Source organism: Pararge aegeria, chromosome 21 (genome assembly GCF_905163445.1).
Source record: "Pararge aegeria chromosome 21, ilParAegt1.1, whole genome shotgun sequence".
Taxonomy (NCBI): Eukaryota; Metazoa; Arthropoda; class Insecta; order Lepidoptera; family Nymphalidae; genus Pararge; species Pararge aegeria.
Window position 1 is genome coordinate 11,235,807 of NC_053200.1, and position 22,851 is coordinate 11,258,657.

Genomic DNA, 22,851 nt, shown 5'->3' on the forward strand with positions numbered 1-22,851 from the left:
TAAAACCAAACGTGCGTTTAGAGTGATTTTATTTCGTAAACAGTAAATAGTACGGTATTTATATTTGGCGCTTCTTTTAAGAGTTACCCTGATGCAAATGTGGCGCCATCCTAATTTAATACATTTTGACGACACTTTTTCATATACACAGATGACTCTCCTTACCTCTACCCTCCATAGGTGCAAGTAACGTTTTAAACATAAGTTGAGAGTGGGATTATGTGAAGTGTACCTAACGAAAGCTCATCAAACGTTAAGCCCACTTCCAAATCTACATAATATTGAATCCACAAAGAGTATAAAAATGTAGCAGCCACCTACCGAACCCTATTAATGCACTTGCGATTGGCATTTACATTTCAAAGAAAAATCCTTTTAAGAACAATCTACATGGAATAACTTATATCAATTTAAATTTCCTGCAGCTTCAGATTTTTCAAAGGAACTGAAATTAAAATTCGTAAAAACGGTGAATTTCAATCGATTGAGTTTCTTTATAACCGATTCTGAATAGAAAAACGAAACCGAAACCTTAACAGAAATGATTCCGATACCAGATTTATTTTTTTTAAAACCGGTTCGAATTTTTTTTTCAGGTTTCCGAGCCCTTGCGAGATTAATTTATCAAGCTACTATATAGCTAACCATATTAAATTTGAAACTAATTTTTCCGTGTCACCATCATTTACAAAGTATCAAAAAATTAATAATTATCTATGGTCGTATTGAAGTCTGAAGATTAAAATGTCAATAACAAAGTGACAGTCCTAACTCAGAATCATCCAAATTAGAAATATTTCGTGGTGGGTTGTTTTTAGAATATAATAGCTACCTACCCACTCAATTCAATTACTAAAGCTGTTGTCAAACAAAAAATAATGTCGGTCATTGGACCCGAGTTTCTGGCTTTCATTAAAAAGTTAGAAGACAACGGCGACCAGCTAACTCCGGGAACGCCGATTGACCAGCCGATAGATTTTGAATTCAATGTAAGTACTAATATTCGCTACGCTGTGATTTTCAGTTAAGAAATGAACGTACAGGGCTTCAATTTGATGTAAGCAGGATGATCGATCTAAGATAGTTTAGGAGAGGTCAAGATCTGGCAATGGAACATTTTTCTTCTTTCTCCACCAGGGCTTGTTTCCGTACCTAATTAATTGCTCGGGATCGTCTGTTGGGCCGCCGTGGAATCTTTGAAATGAATGAAAAATATCTTAATTCTCATTATAACACCTTAGCACTTCCAATGCCAGAGCATTCAACTCAGCGGAAATAGGAGAAGCACCAGAATATTGTTCTACATGCTCAGCCTAAGGTTAACATTGTGCTTGTACCAAATTTATAAAGCCTGCAGTGCAGATTTTCAGCTGGAACACAGTCAAGATTTTAGTTTATACCTGTGATACACAACTCTTGTAAACAGTAAGATGATAACACAGGTTTAGCAAAAAACTTGTCCTGTTGTCCAGTGGCTCTCATACCATACTTTAAATATTAAAGTTATTTAAGGTATATACAGGTTTACTTTCTAACTTAGGAGGTTTCAAACAGTATCTTAAACAATAATTAATATAAATGACCAACTTAAATTCAAATGACAATCTATGTAATATGCCACATATTGCCAATTTCATCCTTATAATGCATCAGTTCTGCAGCTTTTGTGCTGCTGCTAACAAGGCATTGGATAGAAGCAGGCGCTAACCTTGCAGAATTCCATGATATATTATGAAAATTAAGCTTAATTTGCTATACTCCATGAAAAGCAGGAGAATCTGTATTGTGTAATTTATAATTTCTTCAATCTTTATACTCTACATCAAATAAATCTTTGGCTATGTACCCTTTATGCATGTTTCACTCTGAAACTGTAGCATCCGCAGATGTTAACTTTACAATGAACAATAATTGTCAAGTGAAAAATTTGCCAAATGTGTCTGCTTTTATACCTTTCTAACCCCCACCTTATATGTCTATCTAACCCATCCCACGAGTACCTCTGAATATGTTTAGTAAGTGTGAAGTTGATAAATTTATTTGTATGTTAATAATTTGTAACTCCCATTTTTATGTTTAATAATTTCCAATTGTTCTCTCAATTAAAGTCTCAACACTTTGTCACAAGTATGTAATATTTCATATAAATTATTACTGGCTATGCTATGTCTACTGTCTAAAAGATAATTTGAAAAACAGGATATTTCAGGATAGTTATGATTGGTCCTGCTTTTTGCAGAGCTTATTTTTCATAATACTAACAAGGCATAACAGATATTGAACTGAAAGCAGAGATTCAATTTAAGACTACAAACTAAACTTGTTAATTATATGTGATGAGTGTAGCCAAACTTTCATATTTTTGCAGAATTCAAGTTGTTACATATGCAATGGGTACTATGGTCCAAGTTTTGGAGAGCCTGTATGTGTGACATGCCATGCTTTTCTATTTCCCGATTTCTTATCTTACCTGCCAAGTTCATACTTCAGCAGTGAGAAGACAGATGATGGAGACTCAGGGAATGATGAGCCATCTGATTTGAACTATAGTGCAGAGAGGAAGGTGAACAAGGCCTGCCCACTGCCAGCATGGTGGTACTACAGGGTAAGAGTGAAACACATTTATTAAATCAAGGTTAACATATATAATTGACTAGCGGACCCGGCTGATGTTATTTTGTCCATTAAAGCAGGGTATCATTCTGACTCCAATTTTATTTTCAAACCATGCATTGACGAATGCATTAAAATTTATAAACCAAATTTCATCAAAATCAGCCCGGATATGAAGAAATAGAAGAAATTAGGTGACAAACACAAATGCGGAAGAATTGTATGTAGCACTGTCATTTTTAGTATTATTCTCAAACTTTAAATCTCCTCTTAGACTTCCAGAAAAATTTCAATTAGACAGAGATGAAGTTTTAAAATTGGTTATTAAGTAGACTTAGTTACTTGAAATAAATTAATTTAGATTTGTACTCAAATCTCTTGACTGAAAAATGATAATAGAAGATCTGTTACCTTCTGTCCTTTCTATTTTATTAAGGTATGCTTAGAAATTTGTATTGAACTGAACATGTTATGCAAATTATCTGTCTACCGTATTTCATGCATAGAGAGACACGAATTGAATGAGCAATTTTATGCAGTAAACAAAAAAAAAAATAGAATAAATTAAGCATTATTATTATTATAAACTAGTAATAATAGGAGTACATGAGGATTTTGGTAAGATTAAAATGCTTTGTCAGAGAATATATAGCTATATAGCCAGATTGGGCAGCAAAGTAATATTGGGCAGATCTTACATTTGTACTATCTAATATGAATCTTTACATATGAAACAAAAAATGCATTGCGATTTATATTACATAGTATAGGTTTTTTTTTCATTATATTGCTGTGGTAAATAAATCATCATTTTGTAAACAAATAATCATCAATCAGATTACTGTTGATACTATACTAGATACTAGTTTGATGTAGACAGAATATCAATAAAATTTTTATTGTGTACCTGCATAACACATGGAAGTTGACTTACCTTTTTTGAAAACCCTAGGTTTTTTATTTCCAGAATTCTCTAGACAGCGAAACAAGCCCTGAGGATGAGGCAAGTCGCACCAGCAACTCTGGCCCAGCTGCCAGTGGGAGCGGCAGTGGAGGTAGTGGGTCCGGCCCCTCATCTGCCCCCAGAGATGGTATTGAGGACCAAGTGGGGCAAGGCCCTCCTCCTCAACCCCCCAATCTTGCCCGCTCGCTCCAAGCTTTATCTACACCACGGTTACCAGATAATCTTGCAGAAGGACTTTTAGAACAGCTACCTTCTGAAGGTAGGCATGCAACTTAAATTTTTAAAAACATTTTAGGAATTGAATTTGATCATGTTGTTAATTGTTTTAGTCATAGTAAATAGTTCAATAATTTGATTTTATCTGTACAAATAGATTGTGAAAAGGGTCAGCCTATTTTCAAAGATTTGCTTTGTTGGATTAGGGTACACAAAGGTAAAAAGTCAAAGCCTGGCAGTTTGATTGCTTGCTGTACACCACGCTGTATTTATGGAAAAGCAATATCCCAAATCTACTAGTTGTGCATAAACAAAAAGTAATCCATATAATGATGGCAATGTTGAAAATATGAGCCAGTTTCAAAACGGTTCAAAGATCTATTAGAGTAATAAGATGAAATTATAATTTAGTAGTATTAAAGGTGATCACTTTCTAATAAATAATAGGAATTTTATATAAATGAATTTTATAATATATATTGTATATAAAAATTTACGGTACAGACAGGAATTGAACCTGAATCTGCTACTGCACTCTCTAGCAATTGCGGCCTTAGCGCTTTGACCACCAAGCTACAGCTCTCCTTCGGCCCATGCCGAAATTAGTACATATAGGCATTTATATCATCGGTTCCGAAAATTATTATATGCATTTTAAATTTATAAAATTGATTTTTCCTCCAAGAAAATTGGAGGACGATTTTGGAATGTAGTAGTAAATGATTTAATTACTGCCGACGTAATCACTATCTAAAACCCCCCACCCCCCGAGTCATCAAAAATAACGGCCCCAATATAAGGCAATTCTCTCCCAGTGCTGCTGTGCATATTCCGCTACCTGGACGACCTGTCGCTTTGCGCGTGCGCATGCGTGTGCGTGCGCTGGCGACGGCTGGTAACGGCGCGCGTGCCACCGCCGCGCTGGGCGTCGTTCACTGCGCGTCGCTGGCCGCTTTTCCGCCCGCTGCTGTCCAACATCGACTGGCACAAGGTACCGCAAACAACACGCTCCCGCACCACTGTCGCATAGTGCGTGTTCTATCCAACATCGATTATATAGACACGACATAAATAATATAATAAATTCAGTCAGTCAATTGGCATTAACTTTAATCGCATAGCACTTTTCGTAAAGTAGTAGTATCATCAGTAACTTTATCAGTTGGTCATCCCGAGTTTGTTAGGATACTTTCTGTTTATTTATATTTATACTAGCTGTTGCCCGCGACTTCGTCTGCGTTTGGTTTTGTCTTTTGATGTGACATTAAATTAAGTAGTAGATCTAAAAATTAAAGTATTAAGTATCGCTAAGCCTTTCTTTGAACTTTAGGGTCAACGCCAGCACGCCAACAAGCCCGCGTTAAGCTTTTTAAATCATTAATGCCAATCATTTACACAGTGCGAGTGCGTGAAACATACCGTCACAGCTTTTGTGATCCAAAATTTAATAAGATTAAAAGTTTGACATTGTGGTATTAATTCTTATTCAAATACTTAGCTTTTTTGAAGAATCTGATTTCGATTTATTGATTAATTGCGAAAATTTATAGATACATAGCTGTTACTTTTATTCCCGATGTTTTTACTTCACGTGGGTGAAGAGGCGCAGAGTCTTGTTTTTTTTTTTTATTAGACTACACATTAGCCCTTGACTGCAAACCCACCTGGTGGTAAGTAATGTTGCCGTCTTAGCGGGCTAACATGTTAATGAGTATGGTAGTAATAACCCTAATCGGTTTCTACGCGACATCGCACCAGAACACTAAATCGCATTACGGCACGGCTTTGTCGGTAAGGTGGTAACTAGCCACGGTACACGTATTCTTTTAGTCTTGTATTATGAACGAAGTATACGTATTCTTATTCTTCTGTTCCTGGGCCGTTTCCGTACTTGGTTGGTCTGGAACCGTATAAATACTTATGGTATGACACGTATTGTTCCAGAAGTACCAGGCGCTGGTGGAGTCGTGCTTCTGCCGCAACTGTCTGGTGCAGATGTGTGTATTGGCGCAGCCGCCTGGTGACGAGAACGCGTGGAGGCGGAACCGGTTGAAGATTGAACTCAAGGTAAACCCCACCAGCCCGGCTAGCATAGGCAGGAGATAGATAGAGGGAATCCTGGATAATAGGAATACTCATATCAACCAATTACCGGCCCACTACGGGTCTCCTCCCACAATGGGAAGGGGTAAAGGCCTTAGTCCACCATGCTGGCCCAGTGCGAACGGGTTACAAACTAAGATGTGAACTTGCATACAATTTTTTTTCATTCCTGTTTGACTCCCGAATATTAACAGGAATTTCAATTTCTCTGGGTTGAGGTCAGCTTTCAATCACAGGCGTAACTATAATATGTGTATAAAGATTAATATTATCATAAACGTATACTTAGTTGTGCGGTTAGTTTATTTTTCATCATCACATCAACCCATTAGAGGCCCACTACAGGGTACGGGTCTCCCCCCACAATGGGAAGTGGTAACGGTCGTAGTCCACCATGCAGGCCCAGTGCGGACTGGTTGACTCCACACATCTTTAAAAACATTATGGAGAACACTCAGACATGCAGGTTTCCTCACGTTGTTTTACATCACCGTTGGAAGCAAGTTATATTTTAATTGCATAAAACGCATATAACTTCGAAATGTTAGATGTGATTCGAACTCGACCTACATTTTAAAGTGCTACCCACTGTGCTACGACCGCTCCTCAATCTATCTATATATCTATATATATAAAAGAGAAAGTGTGTGGGTATGTTCCGTATAGGCTCCGAAACGGCTGGACCGATTTCTATGAAACTTTCAGGGAATCTCCGGATTGACCTGGCTAGTATTCCTGTAAAGTTTGGTGACGATTGGAGCACTCCTATTTTTGAACTGTCAAATACAGCCTTTTTTCCTCTTCCCCTGGATTTTTGAAAGTAGTGGACGTGTATATGAATTTAATTTGCTTCGTTATAAACTAAAATTAAATTAAAATTCAAATAATAAAGTAAAATTATACCAGGAGTGCATAAAATCAAAGAGTGATTGTTAATCTACAATACAGAACAAGGGCGGACCATAAGTAAGTCGCCATTACTATTCCCTCACCTATCAGCGCGTGCGCAAGTTTGTTGGCCTCTCCTCTTATAACGAGATTGGACCTTCTTCATGCAATAGGTCACACCCACTAACTTGAGGGCTACGCCTCTGACTATATGATTATCAAACAACAGGCCACACCCCCTATCAGGCTGTGACTTCAACCAGCCTTTTGATTTATGCTTCCCTGGTACATGAGAAATGGATACCACATTAGATAGATCCATCTCGGACTCTGATATTCACATATCGGGTACACAATCCGCCATTACACCACCCAATTTCATATCTATGCGAAATAAACGGAAAAGAGAAGAAGATATCTCCCAAGAGTTTAACAATTTTAAGGAGGAAGTGAGGAAAATGATTTCAACTTTAATGTCAAATCAAGAAAGTGAGTTTAAGAAAAATGCAACTACCCTCAAAGAAATTTTACGAACTAATACTAACATTGAGAACTCGGTGGCATTTCTTTCTGCACAGAACGAAGAGTATAGGAAAAAGATAGAAGGCTTAGAAGGACAAATAAAGGAGGACAAGAAGTATATTACTATTCTAGAGGATAAAATAGAAGAAGTGCAGAGAGATACCCGCAAAACAAACTTTGAGATGAAAAACGTACCTAAGAAAAACAATGAAACTAAAGAGGACTTAATGGATATGATATTAAGCCTGTCTAACAACATTGACTGTAAAATCAATAAATCTGATATAAGAGATATATACAGAATTCGTTCAAAAAAAGAGGGTGTCCAAAATACACCAATTATTGTAGAAACGTCTTCTACTATATTAAAAACTGAGATTCTTAAGATGAGTAAGTCTTATAATATCAAACACAAATCAAAGTTATGTGCCAAGCATCTGGGGTTCCGTACCTGTGAAGACACACCTATTTTCATTTCGGAACAGCTTACGTCTAAAGCGGCCCGTTTATATTTTCTAGCACGCGATCTTGTTAAATCAAAAGCTTACAAATTCTGCTGGACGGCCTATGGCAAGGTATATTTAAGAAAAGATGAGGGTTCCCACATTATCCTAATCACGAATGAACCCCAAATTCACAAGCTATTGCAAGAAAAATGACTATTCTCTAAAATATACTCCCCTATACCATACCATACTCTTTAATCTCACTTTGTCATTGCATGCTGACTTCTATAATATTTATTTAGTCTTTGCAAACAGTTTTGTTTATTGTTATTGCACTTGTATTTTACTGTTTAGTCTACCTGTAAGCGATTCATTATTCATTTTGCTTGAGCTCACACAAAAATCTACACACACAATACGTGGCACAATATACATACTACACAAATACTCATACTCATTAAATAATGTTATCACTCCTCACATATATAAGTCAGGCATACAAATAACTTATAAATGTTGCACTGTGTATATCATTAAATCTTACTGGTTATTTATCGATATACCCTCAGGTATCAACTTAATTTATCACCTTGTATTCATAAGTCAGGCCTCAGTATGAATTTTAATTCTCTTGTCACTTTAAACGAAATAGACCAGTCTATGGCTCCATTATCACAGCAATGTGATATTGAGGAGCTTAACCAAATAAAGACTATTAAAAAAAATGATCTAAAAGTAGTTTCACAGAATATACGCAGTATTTATTCAAATCTGGATGATCTTCAAATTTCATTATCTCAACTAAAGTTTCATATAGATGTTTTAGTCCTGACAGAATGTCGACTAAATCCTCTAAAAATCATTCCATCCCTCAATAATTACAACTCATTCAACACTAAACACCACCTTAATCAAAACGATGGTGTAGTTATCTATGTTAGAAATACTCTTTTGGCTAGTGCTAAGGAGGTAATATTAGAACATGCATCGTGTTTGCAATTAGAAATTAACGATTATATTATTTTAGGAATCTACCGGTCTCCATCAAATACCAATGCAAATAACTATATAAACTCGCTTAGTGGATATCTTGATTCTATCAAATCACATAAAAATATTATAATTACGGGAGATATAAATATAAACCTTATACCTAAAGATAACGAATCTAATAATGAATCCAATAATAGGGTCAACTACCTAAACATGCTCTCTATGTATGGCCTACTCCCAGGTCATTCCCTTCCAACTCGAGGTAGTAACTGCCTTGATCATTTCATATTAAAATTAGAGAAAAAGAACGTATCTCCTTTCATATCAGTTCTCAACACTTCGATTACCGATCACTACATGATATTTTTATGCATAGCTAAATTGCATAGTAACCACAAGTGCCCAAAAACCAAGCTCTTCGTAGACTATGACAAAGCTATAAGAATACTTATGGAACAAAATTTGGATACATTGCTTTACTCTGAAGATCCTAAGTTGGTAGTTAAAGAACTTGTAAAGAAATTGACTGACTCACTGAAAGAGAGCTCGATTGTTATGTACCTCCCTAAAAATAAACGCAATATCAAACCTTGGATGACATCTGGCCTCCTACGATGTATAAGAAACAGGAATAATATGCAAAATAGGCTAAGGGCCGATCCTGATAATGAAATATTAAAAATCAGCTTTAAGCGGTATCGTAACTACTGTAACAGCCTGATTAAAAAGATAAAACGGAATTATGATAGACAACAATTAGCTCTTTCTGTAAATAATAGCAAAGTACTTTGGAGTAAAATTAAATCTATAGCTAATTTAAATAAAACTAGAACTCAAAGTTTGAATCTTTTAAATATAAATCCCTCTCCAGTTTACTCTGTTAATTATGTAAGTGGCTACTTTGCTAGTGTTGGAAGGAAACTAGCAGAGGATATTATGTTGAATGCCCCCAAAACTGAAGATCCCTTACTATTTGTTGATAGTCAATTATCTTCATTTGTTCTCCTGGATACTGATCTATATGAAACTGAAAATGTTATTTTGAATCTTAAATCTGACAGTGCGCCAGGCTGGGACAATATTCCAACCAAATTTCTTAAATTAGCCATACACATAGTCGCACCAATAATTTGTCATCTAGCTAATCTCTGTTTCAAAGTAGGAGTTTTTCCTTTTATACTGAAACAGTCTATCGTTACACCTGTGTTCAAAAGTGGAAATAGTGAAGATATTAATAACTACAGACCGATTTCTGTTTTACCATCCATTGCGAAAGTATTGGAAAAATTAATAAATTCTAGATTGGTTAGTTACCTTGATAAATTTAAAATTCTCTCTAACTCACAATACGGTTTTAGACACGGAAAATCCACAGAGGATGCCGTATTAGCGTTAACGTCACTAATTTCAGAACAGTTAGACAAAGGAAAAAAATGTTTAACTGTCTTTTTAGACATTAAAAAGGCGTTTGATACCGTCTCCGTACCTCTGCTTATACAAAAACTTGAAAGAATTGGAATTAGAGGCACAGCACTGCTGTTACTCAAAGATTATCTACACGATAGAACTCAGCGTGTCAAAATTGGAGATTACATTAGTGAGGACTCTAAACTAACATTTGGTGTGCCTCAAGGAAGTGTATTGGGACCAACTTTATTTCTAATATACATTAATGATCTATGCAATTTAAAACTTGACGGAGGCCATGTGTTCTCGTATGCCGATGACACTGCTTTAGTTTTTTCAAGCACATCATGGAACTCTGTTAAATTGATGGCTGAATCAGGCCTATCAAAAATCTCTCTTTGGCTAAAGTCTAATCTTTTAACGCTAAATACTGAAAAATCAAACTATATTTGCTTTACAATCAATTCAAAAACACAACCTCACAATAATTTCCTTGTTAAAATTCATGAATGTAGTAATCTAAATTCTAGTAATTGTAATTGTCCTGTAATTAACAAAGTAACAACAAACAAATATCTAGGTGTAATGTTAGATTGGCGACTCTCATGGCACCCTCATGTCGAATTTGTGAATGGAAGAATAAGGAAGCTTGTCTGGATTTTTAAAACGCTGAGACACGTAACAACAAAAAAATTATTGACTCAGATTTACGTAACATTGGGTCAATCCATTTTGGGATATTGCATTTCAACATGGGGTGCTGCTTCAAAAACAAAGTTTCTAGAAGTTGAAAGAGGTCAAAGGTCTTTACTAAAAGTTATGTTTTTCAAACCATACAGATTTTCAACTGTAGACCTATATAACCATTGTGAGTTACTAACGGTTAGAAAATTATATTTACTTTCATCATTACTAAGAGTACATAAAAATTTACCTTACAATACTGGCAAACTTAAAACGAGGAGAAGAAATATGGTTTTACACTCAATTCCAAGTAGGACTAAATTTGCTTCCCAACAATTTACCAGGAAATCGACTTATCTCTACAACATAACTAACAGTAAGTTAAATATTTATCCATTAGCACTTCATAATTGCAAAAAAGTGCTTACTGAGTGGTTGCATAAATTGAACTATTATGAAACGGAGGATTTGATGCAACAAATGAACGTATGAATTTTGCATCCCATACATTGTCATGAAAAGACACACAAGCACACGTTTATAACTTATACATCCATTCGTTTACACATACACTCACTTACACACATACGCACATAAACACAAACACACACACACACACACACACACACACACACACACACACACACTAACGCACCTCAAGTAGACACACATGTTGTAATTATCTTTGGTTTACCTTTATAATTTTGAATTATACTTAATTTTGATTTATATAACTTTGATCTACTTATTTATTTCAATTTGTATATGATGTTATGGAAGAGCGGGGCCGCCTGCCACAAGTGCTAGTAGTAATACTAGTAACTTACTAGGATGACCCCAATTTCAATGTATTATTTTGCTGTACGAAACGAAATAAATATTTTTAATTTTTAATTTTTTTTAATTTGCTATGATTATATTCTATTGTTGGGTGTACATGGGTGTAGATAATGATCTTCACCCGCTCGAGAAGAGAATAGAAGAGAATGAAAACGGAGATAAATAAATGATTTATTATATTATGAGACTTAAATTAAAAATTTAATGATGTAAGTTTATTGTTTAAATAAAACAAAGTAAAATCTAGCCCGGCGAAGTTGGCTGGGTACGCTAGTATATTTATAAAAATATAATCTTTGTATTACGAAACATTAGTCTTTATGTAAAAAGTGGATATAAAAAATCGCCTTACCAGAAACTGACATAGATTAGTAATATCAACCCTAATTGGGCTGAGAATATGCTTTATTACATAATACTAAAGTTAATATTACATTTACCTTTACAAAAGTTTAAAGAATGTATCAAAACACATTTAATACATCTAGGTTACTATACTGTTGATGATTTTTTAATGACAAGGTTTCTTGGAAGCAAGCCGCTCCGCTTCTCTCTCACACAAGATAGAACAACGATTATAAACTTGGACAAGAGCAACTGCTGAGTATCTTGCCGGCTTCTTATTGGTAGAATCTGCCTTTTAAATCGGTGGTAGAGTCACTACAAACAGACATACTTGACGTTTCAAAAGTGCTTATATTAGCCCTAATTGAAATTAATTTATTTTGAATTGAATTTAACAAACTACAGGGACAACAAAAGATGAAATAACAATATCAAAACATAAAAGATTTTTCTTTTTTTGCGGAGTAAGGACAAAATGTTATCTTCCACAGCTTTAACAACTCTTTGAGCATCGGCGCACAGGTGGAAATAAATAATAATATCCAAATAGTAAACAGTGGTAAAACACCTATTACCTCCTATTGCCTTGCTTTGGAAGATGGTCAGGTTAATTTTGCCCTTGTCATGGGATAGAACCGAGCGATAAGATTTTTTTCATATACCTATTTTACAACAAAAAAATATACTCGAAAGTAATCTGTTTTTAACGAATGATAAATAGTACATTTAACAGCAAATTCGTAAAAAACGTCAATTAAGTTGACATTTGAAATGACAGTTCCACTCGGGTGTCAAACGATGTTTTTATGAAAATACCAATCGCCTGATTGGCATTCAGACCTTTTCTTTAGGTATTTAAAGGCATCAGTCTTAATCCGGCAGATGCTCCGCAACGACCCGCCGGAGGGCATCGCGGCGACTCCCCTGGACTTGAAGGGCTGCCACTGGCAGGCGAGTGTCACGGGGCCCGTCGGCTCGCCCTACGAGGGGGGTGTCTTCTACCTCTACATACAGGTGCCCTACTCGTGAGTATACTCAAGGAATTTGTAACTGTGTGGTAAAAGGCAAAACATCCTGTATTCAAGTAAACCTATGTAGCGGGCACTTTAGATATGCATACATACATTTATTTTTAAATTATTAGATGATGCTGTACCCTGCCACGCTGATTGAATGGTTGAGAAAAATAGATAAAAACAATCCTTGATACGTATTATATTATCATTCTAAAATTTCAGCTCGATCGGTGCAAAACTTATTGAGTTTTTGAAGCGTACACAAACCAACATAACATTTTTATGTATATAGATGTGTAAATGAAAATCGAAATATTACTACAGATTCTTCAAAAGTACATTGTTTACTGTATCTGACATTTTTCTGTGAAACCGTAACACTAATAGTTTTTGAGTAAACCATAGCTATAGTATCTATATACTTCCAGAAATCAGATACAGCCCTGCAACATCACATGCTGAATTAAAATCTAGCGACTCCGGTCACTTTATTAGGTGTACGTAGCGTTACGTAGGTACTATGCGCGTGTCGGTATTTCATCTTTAATAGGGTTGTCATAAGTAAACACTTGCAATGTTTGAATTAGTTTGTATGGAAAAATAAATATGGTTCTTTTGATTTCATATTTTTACATGGTGATTCCTAATGAAAATAATTTATGCACCCTTCAACAGTATTACGTATTTCGATTATACGTTGTATAAAAACTATCTACGCTCCGTGGTGAATAAGTCTGTTTGTTAATGTTTTTGATGTCGAGTAAAACCGCGGGTTGCAGCTAGTGTATATCTAGTTTCGAGGAAGTTTTCTATGGCAATAATATCGACGTAAAATACAGTTTTTCACAAATCCATGCATTTTCCAGGGTAAAAAGTAGCCTATGTTGAATCCAGGCTACAATCTATATCCATTCTTTAGTGGGCCGTTTGATGATGGTGATGAAGGAATAAACATATACGTACATTTGATGTTTTACTTAGCTGGAAGCTGGTTTTTGAATAAATATCCGTCCTATTGTTTATCGTGTGCGTTTGTGCCCTAAGGTACCCCATGAGCCCGCCCGTGGTGCGTTTCCTGACGCGCATCTTGCACCCCAACGTGTCCCGGCATGGCGACGTGGGCATCGACTCCGTGCATCACAACTGGTCGCTCGCACTCACCATCTCCAAAGTGCTCATCTCCATACAGAGCCTGCTCACGGACCCCTATACACAGGTGAGTTACCACTGGCGAACAACTTTGGTAATGCGGGACCCTATTACTAAGACTCAGCTGTCCGTCCGTCCGTCCGTGGACATGCCACGAGCAAATACCGGGCATCCTCCCGCGATTCCGACCATATAACCGCGAGGTTGGTGGGGCCATCAGAGATGGCTGGTTGTCCGTCCGTCCGACTGTTTCTCTGTCTGTCCGTCGGTCCGTCTGATCTCATGAACCTTGATAGTTAGACAGTAGAAATTTTCATTGATGATGTATTTATGTTGCCGCTATAACGACAAATACTAAAAATTTGAATAAATTTATTCAATCATTTATGGGGGCTCCAATAAAACAGACAAGATTTTTTGCCGCTATAACGACAAATACTAAAAATTTGAATAAATTTATTCAATCATTTATGGGGGCTCCAATAAAACAGACAAGATTTTTTTTGTCGTTTTCGAGTTTGTAGTGATTATTGACGGACTAACTAAATGGCCTACCTAATGTTAACGGGAAAACGATCTTTAATGTGTAATAAGCATGATGACAGTACCAAAGAATCGTGTAAATATTTTATTTATCTAATGAAATATGGCTCATGTATTATGAAAACCATATATTTATTTCTATCGAAGTTTAGTATTGATTTTCAATTTAAAAAATTTAGTGATCCGTAATTTTGTACGGCTTGAGTTTTGAAAATCAGCGTATATCAAGTATGTTGCCTATAACGTCATGAGTGCGGCCGCCGTATCCGCGGAAACTATTTTTGAAATATAATTTGCAATTTATATCAGTAAAATCATTAATTTTGCTAAAATAAGATATTTTTTGGATATAGTAGATACTTCAATCATAGGGTAGTTTTAAAATTTCAAATTAAAAACTTTATTTCACGCAAATAAAGATTTGAATTTTGCAGGTTAACAAATTTGATCTTATAATAAAACATAACGTGTTTCGTGCTACAATCTGCCGTTCTATGGCATGCAAATTATAATAACACCGTAATTGTAAAATGATTTTTCCATTTTATACAAAATGTCAGAAATTTAAGGTATAACAAAAGCAAGCTAAACTCGCGTGATTTTTGTCGCAGATTGTCTGACTAGTTTCGAACCCATTCGGGGCTTTTAGTCATGATCCAGTGGGCCCAGTGTGTTTCATTCTTAATCCATATTATTTGTCAGGTGTGCATGGAACCAGAGTTGGGCGAAATGTACGTGCGGGATCGCGCGCGATTCGAGTCGCTCGCGCGTCGCTGGACGTGGCTTTATGCGATGCACGACATTCTAGTGGAGTAAATAGGACTTTGAAATGTACACCTCCTTTATTTATTATTCGTCAGGTGAGCATGAAACAAGAGTCGGGCGAAATGGTCGCGAGAGATCGTGCACGATGCGAGTCGCTCGCTCTTAGACGCTGTATGTTACTTTGTCAAGCCATAGGGCCTTGAAATAGACACCTTAATTATATTTAACAGGTGTGCATGGTATCGGATTAAGAGAGTTATGTGATATATACTTGTGTATCTTTCACTCGCGCGTTGCTAGACATGGCTTCGTAGGATGCGCGATATAGTTGTGGAGTCAATAGGGCATTGAACTGTACTACACCTCCTTTATTCACATTTGTTACGGGAGTATGTAACCAAAGTTGGGCGAATAGTACTTACGTGAGAGTTTTCGCGATTCGAGTCGCTGTATTTGGCTTTGTGTGATGCGTGACACTCTTGTGGACTCGTAAGGCCTTAAAATAGAGACCTTAATTAATTTTTAACAGGTCTGCATGGAATCGGAGTTAGAGAGTTATGCGATATATAATTGTGACATCGCGCGCGATTTCTGTCGCTTTGCTAGACGTGGCTTTGATCGGCGCTATAGTTGTGGAGTCATTAATACTTTCTTTATTCATATTTGTTAGGGAGCATGCAACCAGAGTTGGCCGAAAAGTATAGGTTTGCGCGCGATTCGAGTCGCTCGCGTGTCGCTGGACGTGCCTTTCGCGATGCACGACATACTAGTGGAGTAAACAGGGCTTTAAACTGTATACCTTCTTAATCCATATTCGTCAGGTGAGTCTGAAAAAGTATTGGCCGAAATGTACGCGAGAGATCGCGCGATTCGAGCTCGCGCATTGCCGGAAGTTGCTTGATGCGTTGCGTGAAACACTAGTGGTGTCATAAGGCCGTGTACATGGAATCGGAGTAAGAGAGTTATGCTATATATACTCGTGAGATAGCGCGCTATTTCTTTCGCTCGCGCGTTGCTAGACATGGCTTTGTAGGATGCTTGAGCAGAGTTATTTAGGGCTTGGAACTGTACAACACCTCCTATATCGAGCATGTAACCGAAGTTGGGCGAAAGTACCCACGTGGGAGTTCGCGTGCGATTCGAGTCGCTCGCGCGTCGCTGCACGTGGCTTTACGCGATGCACGGCATATAAGTGGAGTCAATAAGGCTTTGGAATAAACACCTCCCCAATTCATTTTCGGCAGGTGTGCTTGGAATCGGAGTTTAGCGTTATGTACTTGTGGACTCGCGCGCAATTTCTGTCGCTCGTACGTCACTGGACGTGGCTTTATGCGACGTACATAATAGGGCTTTTAAAGTATTTACATCAATTGTAGGAGCTAGAAGGACGATTTTTTGCATCTAATATTCACTTTAACAAAGTGTTGGATGATTCTTTTTTTTAAATTATCCCTGGATTGAATATAAAACGTGTGACACCTTATTTATTTAAAGATATTTAGAGTAAAATGCGATGGCCATTTCGGCATGTTTGATAAATCAAACCTAATATTATATTTCAGTTTCAGTCTAATATTTCATACGTGTTTTATAACTATTCTTTTATTGTACCCATACCCACCAACGAAAAAGGATCGACAGTGATAATGTATTTTAATTATTTGTTTTTAGTTTATTGAAACATTTATTTCTGTTGTCTGTTTCGAGCATAAAAAGTAATCTAACGATTGCAATATCAACACTTATTTATAGCAAAATTGGCTATTTTGACTACCCAAACATTTTGACATGGGAAAGCAATACAAAATATCACATTATAATTTACCTGCCCGATTAGAGGTTTAATTTTTCTGGCCATATTGTATCCACGTTATTACCCTAATGAATTTATAATTACTCATTTATCTACCGTATATAATCATCTTAGTGTTTAGATACTTCTACTGTGTAAATATTTTGTATATTGAATGTCATTTGCATAGAATAAACACTATATAATATATACCTACATTTAACCTGTGGACTGCCGTGAATTTTAAGGACAATTGTCATAAGGTTCATATTTCATAACAAGCTAATATTTTTTTTAATGTGTATTAAAAAATATCCACTCCCCACCTATCGTGGTTCTGTAAATGGTTATTTATAAAGCAAAGATGCTTTATAAATAACTAGCTATTGCCCGCGACTTCGTCTGCGTTTTATTTTGATGTGGCATTCAATTTAGTTGTAGTTCTAAAAAAATTCAAGTATTCAGTATCGCTAAGCCTTAATTTATGGGTTTGCTGCTGTCCGCTGAGGAATTCTGTCATCCATCTCCAACCGCATTCATCACATCTACACAAAGTTTGGGCAAAATTAAACACATATTATAACCTCTATAGTACAAAAATAATTATTTAAATCTGTTATAATTTGTCGGAGTTATGGTGTAAAATCGTCAAACACTTTCATCCCCTCTCCCTAAGGAACCGAGCTTAATGTCGGGATAAAAAGTATCCTATATTACTTCCAAGAATATGTGTAGAAAGTTTCATGAGGATCGGTTTAGTAGTTTTTGCGTGAAAGCGTAACAAAAAAACTTACATTGACATTTATAATATTAGTAGGGAAGTAGGGATTTATGTTTATGAAAGTGTGATTTACAGAAGCTTAATTCTACAATCAAGTATATAAAATCGGAAAGAATGCGTCAAGTTTACCTGACGCCCGCGTGGCTTTTATGAAAAACATATACCTTAGAAAACTATGTAATTGTGAATGAATAGATTTCTTGGTATTTTACCTACTACTTGGTACTCAAAACAATGACAACATTATAATACTTTGCCGGTAATATATTAATTTTAATAAGCACTATATTGTTACCAAGAGATGTGTTGATTTACACAAATTGGTTTCGACATTACCCGGGCTAAACCTATTATAACCTATGTAATCTTTTGTAATATTAACCTAAATATATGTATGCAATGTGAAATGATTTGTGAAATCTTGGCTGTTTGGTAAAAATGAAGGATGTATGTAAATTTTATTATAATTGTTCACATTTTACCTTTATAAAATCAAAATAAAAGATATTCTGCAGCAAAAACTATGTGATTTTATTTTGCCTTATCTTAAACGAAGTGCTGATTTTCCATTCGTCAATTAATCTTTTTTTTTTTCGAATAAAGTTAGCCCTTGACTCTAATCTAACCCGGTAAATGATGATACAGTTTGAACTACGCCTAATCGGTCTCTAAATGACATAGTACCGGAACGCAAAATCGCTTGGACACGTCTTTGTTGGTATGCTAGTAGCGATAATCACAACTGAAGCCTCCCATCAGACCCGAGAAAAAAAACTTATGAATTTTAAATTTCCCCCCCGGGATCGAACCTGGGACCTACAAATTATAGGAACACAGTCCACAGCGCTCACCGCTGCGCCTTGGAAGCCGTTGCAACTTAATGATTGATTGAACTGGACCTGTTCCCGAGCGTTGTAATACATATAATCTACTTTCTTCAATCTTCTGTCTGGTGGCCGTCGGCCCTGTCAATTTACCATTCTATAAAAAAAAAATTGCTGCTAAGCGATTTCGCGTTCTGGTACCATGTCGCGAAGAAAGCGTGTAATACACCTAACAGGTTAGCCCGTTACCATCTTAGACTGCACCATCACTTATTATCGATATATCCGAATTCTGCAAACATGTACCTATTCGGGTTATAGAACAAGGAAATAAATGAAGAGACAAGTATTATAATAATCATAATATATCATTTATTTTAATGTTACATTAGGATCTTTTTGTGGTATGTAAGATTATTTTTCTTTAATTTTTTCCATATTTCAGTAAGTTTCTCGCAATTGCATAGAACAGGCGAGCATTTTCCACTTCCAGGGGCTCGGCAGTATCCAGGATACGGCATCTCACTCTTCTGAAGCCATCTTCTTGAGGTTTTCAGTAACCACGATTCGTTCTCTTCAATTATTTTCCTTAAATCGTCCGGTTTGAGTCTATGTTTTATTGAACGTATTTTCAAGCTCCCAGGTGCGATGTAGTGGAGCCAAACTTCCATCCACAGATATCCCTGGAATTATTACATAATTACACTCTTAACTAAATAAACAACTTTAAACATAGATTGGTTACGTACATTTATATCAACTATTTCTAAGACAATCGGGTATATAAACATTACTAAAATATCTAGATAAGAGTTAAACGAAAAAGTAATCTAATAATTTTACGCTAGACTACAGTGCAGTAAAGTAGTATATTACTGATAACAATAAATCGCTGCGCAAACTTGTTCACTTTTCACTCAGTTCACTCTGGAAGTCATAAGCAACAAGTTATTTGATAATAGAAATAAGTCTTGAAGATGAATGAATGAATGAATACACTTTTATTGTACACCAAAGAAAAAAAGTAGTTACATAGATATAAATACTTGAAAATATAAATAAATCTGCTCATAGGTTAGAAATAATTGTGTGATCTGGTGATCGGCTGGTGGTAACTGGAACCTGCAACCACGACAACAGTCATATAAAATAAATATAAATAAATATACTACGACAATACACACATCGCCACCTAGCCCCAAAGTAAGCGTAGCTTGTGTTATGGGTACTAAGATGACTGATGAATATCTTTATGAATAATATACACAAATAATTAGAATATACATATAAACACCCAAACACTGGCAAACATTCATGCTCATCACACAAACATTTTCCAGTTGTGGAATGAAATCGAACCCACGGCCTTCGGCTCAGAAAGCAAGGTCGCTGCAAACTGCGCCAATCGGCCGTCAACAGTGTCCCATTTCGCGGTCGTTAAGAAAAAAAGTGTCCACGTTTGCGCAGCACCTAATGAAAAACGAACATTATTGCTAAAGATTGACCTAATATTAAATCTTTTTGGATGTAAAAAGCCCTATTGAATATAGTAGGGAAACTATTTCAATTCTTCTTCAAATTATTAATTCAGCTGTGGGAAATATTTTCTTATTTCTCTTTACTATTGAAATAACGAACGCCGGGAAACCAGGTTTGCTTGTATTTTGTTTGTTCCTTGGAGAAAAACTTTTAGATTTGTTGTTTCGATTCTTTTCTTCCTTTTTTTCATAGGTATTTCATTTTTTTTTACTTATATTATGTCTCTTTGTGAGTTCGTTATATTTTTCTACGAGACGGTTTTGATACCTCCACTCGTTACGATTCCTGATGTCGATTTTCTTAATGGCCATGCTTATGATGGTAGCTTCCACCATGGCTATGGTGATCCCTTGATCTTTTTCTAGAGTGTCCCCTTGACTGGCCTCTGGAATTGTGCCGAGATCTATCTCTCGAATGGCCGCGGGATCTTCCCCTAGAATGGCCCCTCGATTTTCCTCTTGAACGTCCACGAGATCTTCCCCTAGAATGCCCTCGTGACCTTCCCCTAGAATGACCCCTCGATTTTCCCCTTGAATGTCCACGAGACCTTCCCCTGGATCGACCTCGCGACCTTCCTCTAGAACGACCCCGTGATCTTCCCCTAGAACGACTTCGTGATTTTCCCCTGACACGATCTCGTGATCTTTGCCTTGAATGACTCCGAGATCTACTTCGCTGTCGCAATCTACCCCTTACTTCGTTCGAATTTTCTCCATTTCGTACATTAACTTGTAAGTCATCAGCTTGAGCAGGTCGATCGGAATTTACACTTGCTTGATTGTTGGGAGTCGTTAAATCAACATTAAAAATTCTTTCTTGCGTAGCCTCACCTTGGTTTTGTTGAAGTAAATCCTTGCGGAGATTGAGCACAATAGTGACAGCCATGTTGATGTTGTTGTTGCACGCCCCTAAAACTTCCCACAGTGACGTGAAGATAGAACTCTGGGGTGTAAATGAATATTATTCAGCTGGCATTCTCTCTATATGTATTGTTAGTATTGCACATTATGTTGTAATAGCTTGCATAATGTTGTGCAACGATAATTGATAACGAATAAGTATCTAATAAAACGACATTTACACATTCTGTTTGTCGGGTATAATGTATTATTTTTAAATGGGTTGCATTGCAGCTAAAAAGTTGGTATTTTAATTATACCTAATTAAATTTCTGAGCTTTCCACGTGTATGACGTCATTATAAAATAATATGGCGGATATGCTTTTTATTAGTGATCTAAGCGGAAATGCCTAAACAAACTTAGGTACAATTTATAAATAAAAAGTCATTAAAAGTAAAGTAGCGGCTGAAAACAAGTATTTTTATTGAAGTGGACGATTATTATTATTATTGTTTAAACACGAGTGCATGAGTCACGGTGAGGTATTATTACAAAATATTGCGTAATATATAATTTTAACCATTTTTTTACATAAACTAAGTATATATTTTTTTTTAAATACTTAGGTATATACCTACCAAAAAGTTCAGTTTGGTGATGACCTTCTTATAAAAGAATTAACGAATTTGTAAAAAGCTGTTTTCACTACCGCTACCAAACTGAAGTAAAAGAAACGTTATCTTAGAAAGTATCTGCTTGGGCAAGGTTTGGGGAATATGGTAGATAATCCCCATACCTCTTCTTATAAGAAGGTATTGACTTAAAAGAGAAGGGTATCCATTAATTTGTCAAGATTCTTTATTTAGCCGAGTTGCAGCAAATGGATTCCGATAGTACATCTTTTGACATAGTTGAAAGAATTTCAATGTTAAAGTGGCTGGGTTGACAAAACGACAATATCTTTGGTAGGTTCTACACCTTAGTTGGCACTAAATGACAAAGATCTAGGTACATATCATCAGGGCGTAATCCTCTTTTTAAATCCTCATGGATGCTACTGCACAACTGGGAAGTGTAGTGGTTTTCCGCGGAACTATCAGTTTTCCCAGGGATTTTCAGTAGGTAACAATAACCTAAAAAAAAAAGCAAAGTAGGACTTTCATTTTTTAGTCCACCGTTAATCGATCCCATAGTCGTTCCTACACGACAGTCTTTTCATTATTCTATGTCACTCACAAATAATATAGCATTCTAAATCGGTTCAGTCGATCCAGACATGCCCTACTGTAACTCATAAACTTTACCTCTTTATAGATATTGATTAAACTGATCTTAAAGAAATTTGGTATTCGTAACTCTGCTTTCTGGAAAGGGGCATAGACTCCGTGAGTAAACTTAATCTCCAGGGTAATTCTACTCAACGGAAACGAAAATGTCGAGCATATGGTACGTACCTCATATTAAAACTGCTCTGAATATGCATTGATATCTTTACTGAGCAGTATCTACTAACCAAAGAGAAAAGTCATTGATGTTTTTATTGCAGATGCGTTACTTTTCTGAGATTGCTTGACTTGGGT

The 22,851-nt window shown here is 36.1% G+C and overlaps 1 protein-coding gene and 1 long non-coding RNA gene across 2 annotated transcripts; one reads left to right on the plus strand and one right to left on the minus strand.

The window, feature by feature from the left end:
- The first annotated feature begins 772 nt into the window (after nt 1-772).
- Nucleotides 773-17,245, plus strand: LOC120633237. Its single transcript, XM_039903392.1, has 8 exons — nt 773-989; nt 2,369-2,605; nt 3,581-3,836; nt 4,609-4,784; nt 5,738-5,860; nt 12,904-13,046; nt 14,082-14,253; nt 15,432-17,245. Exons 1-8 carry the CDS (start codon nt 879-881, stop codon nt 15,543-15,545), a joined length of 1,332 nt encoding a protein of 443 aa, XP_039759326.1. The 5' UTR covers nt 773-878; the 3' UTR covers nt 15,546-17,245.
- Nucleotides 17,246-19,240: 1,995 nt separating this feature from the next.
- Nucleotides 19,241-21,390, minus strand: LOC120632984. Its single transcript, XR_005659187.1, has 2 exons — nt 21,261-21,390; nt 19,241-19,574 (listed from the first exon to the last, which is right to left on the minus strand). It is a non-coding gene; the product is annotated as an uncharacterized LOC120632984 (long non-coding RNA).
- Between the last annotated feature and the right edge of the window lie 1,461 nt (nt 21,391-22,851).

What these genes read in the sequence shown, in the direction of transcription:
- LOC120633237 (XM_039903392.1), top strand. Translation starts at nt 879, where the DNA reads ATGTCGGTCATTGGACCCGAGTTTCTGGCTTTCATTAAAAAGTTAGAA. An exon ending in CAGCATGGTGGTACTACAGG is followed by an intron (nt 2,606 to 3,580) that starts GTAAGAGTGAAA and finishes TTTTATTTCCAG; the next exon opens with AATTCTCTAGACAGCGAAAC. An exon ending in TACATACAGGTGCCCTACTC is followed by an intron (nt 13,047 to 14,081) that starts GTGAGTATACTC and finishes TTGTGCCCTAAG; the next exon opens with GTACCCCATGAGCCCGCCCG.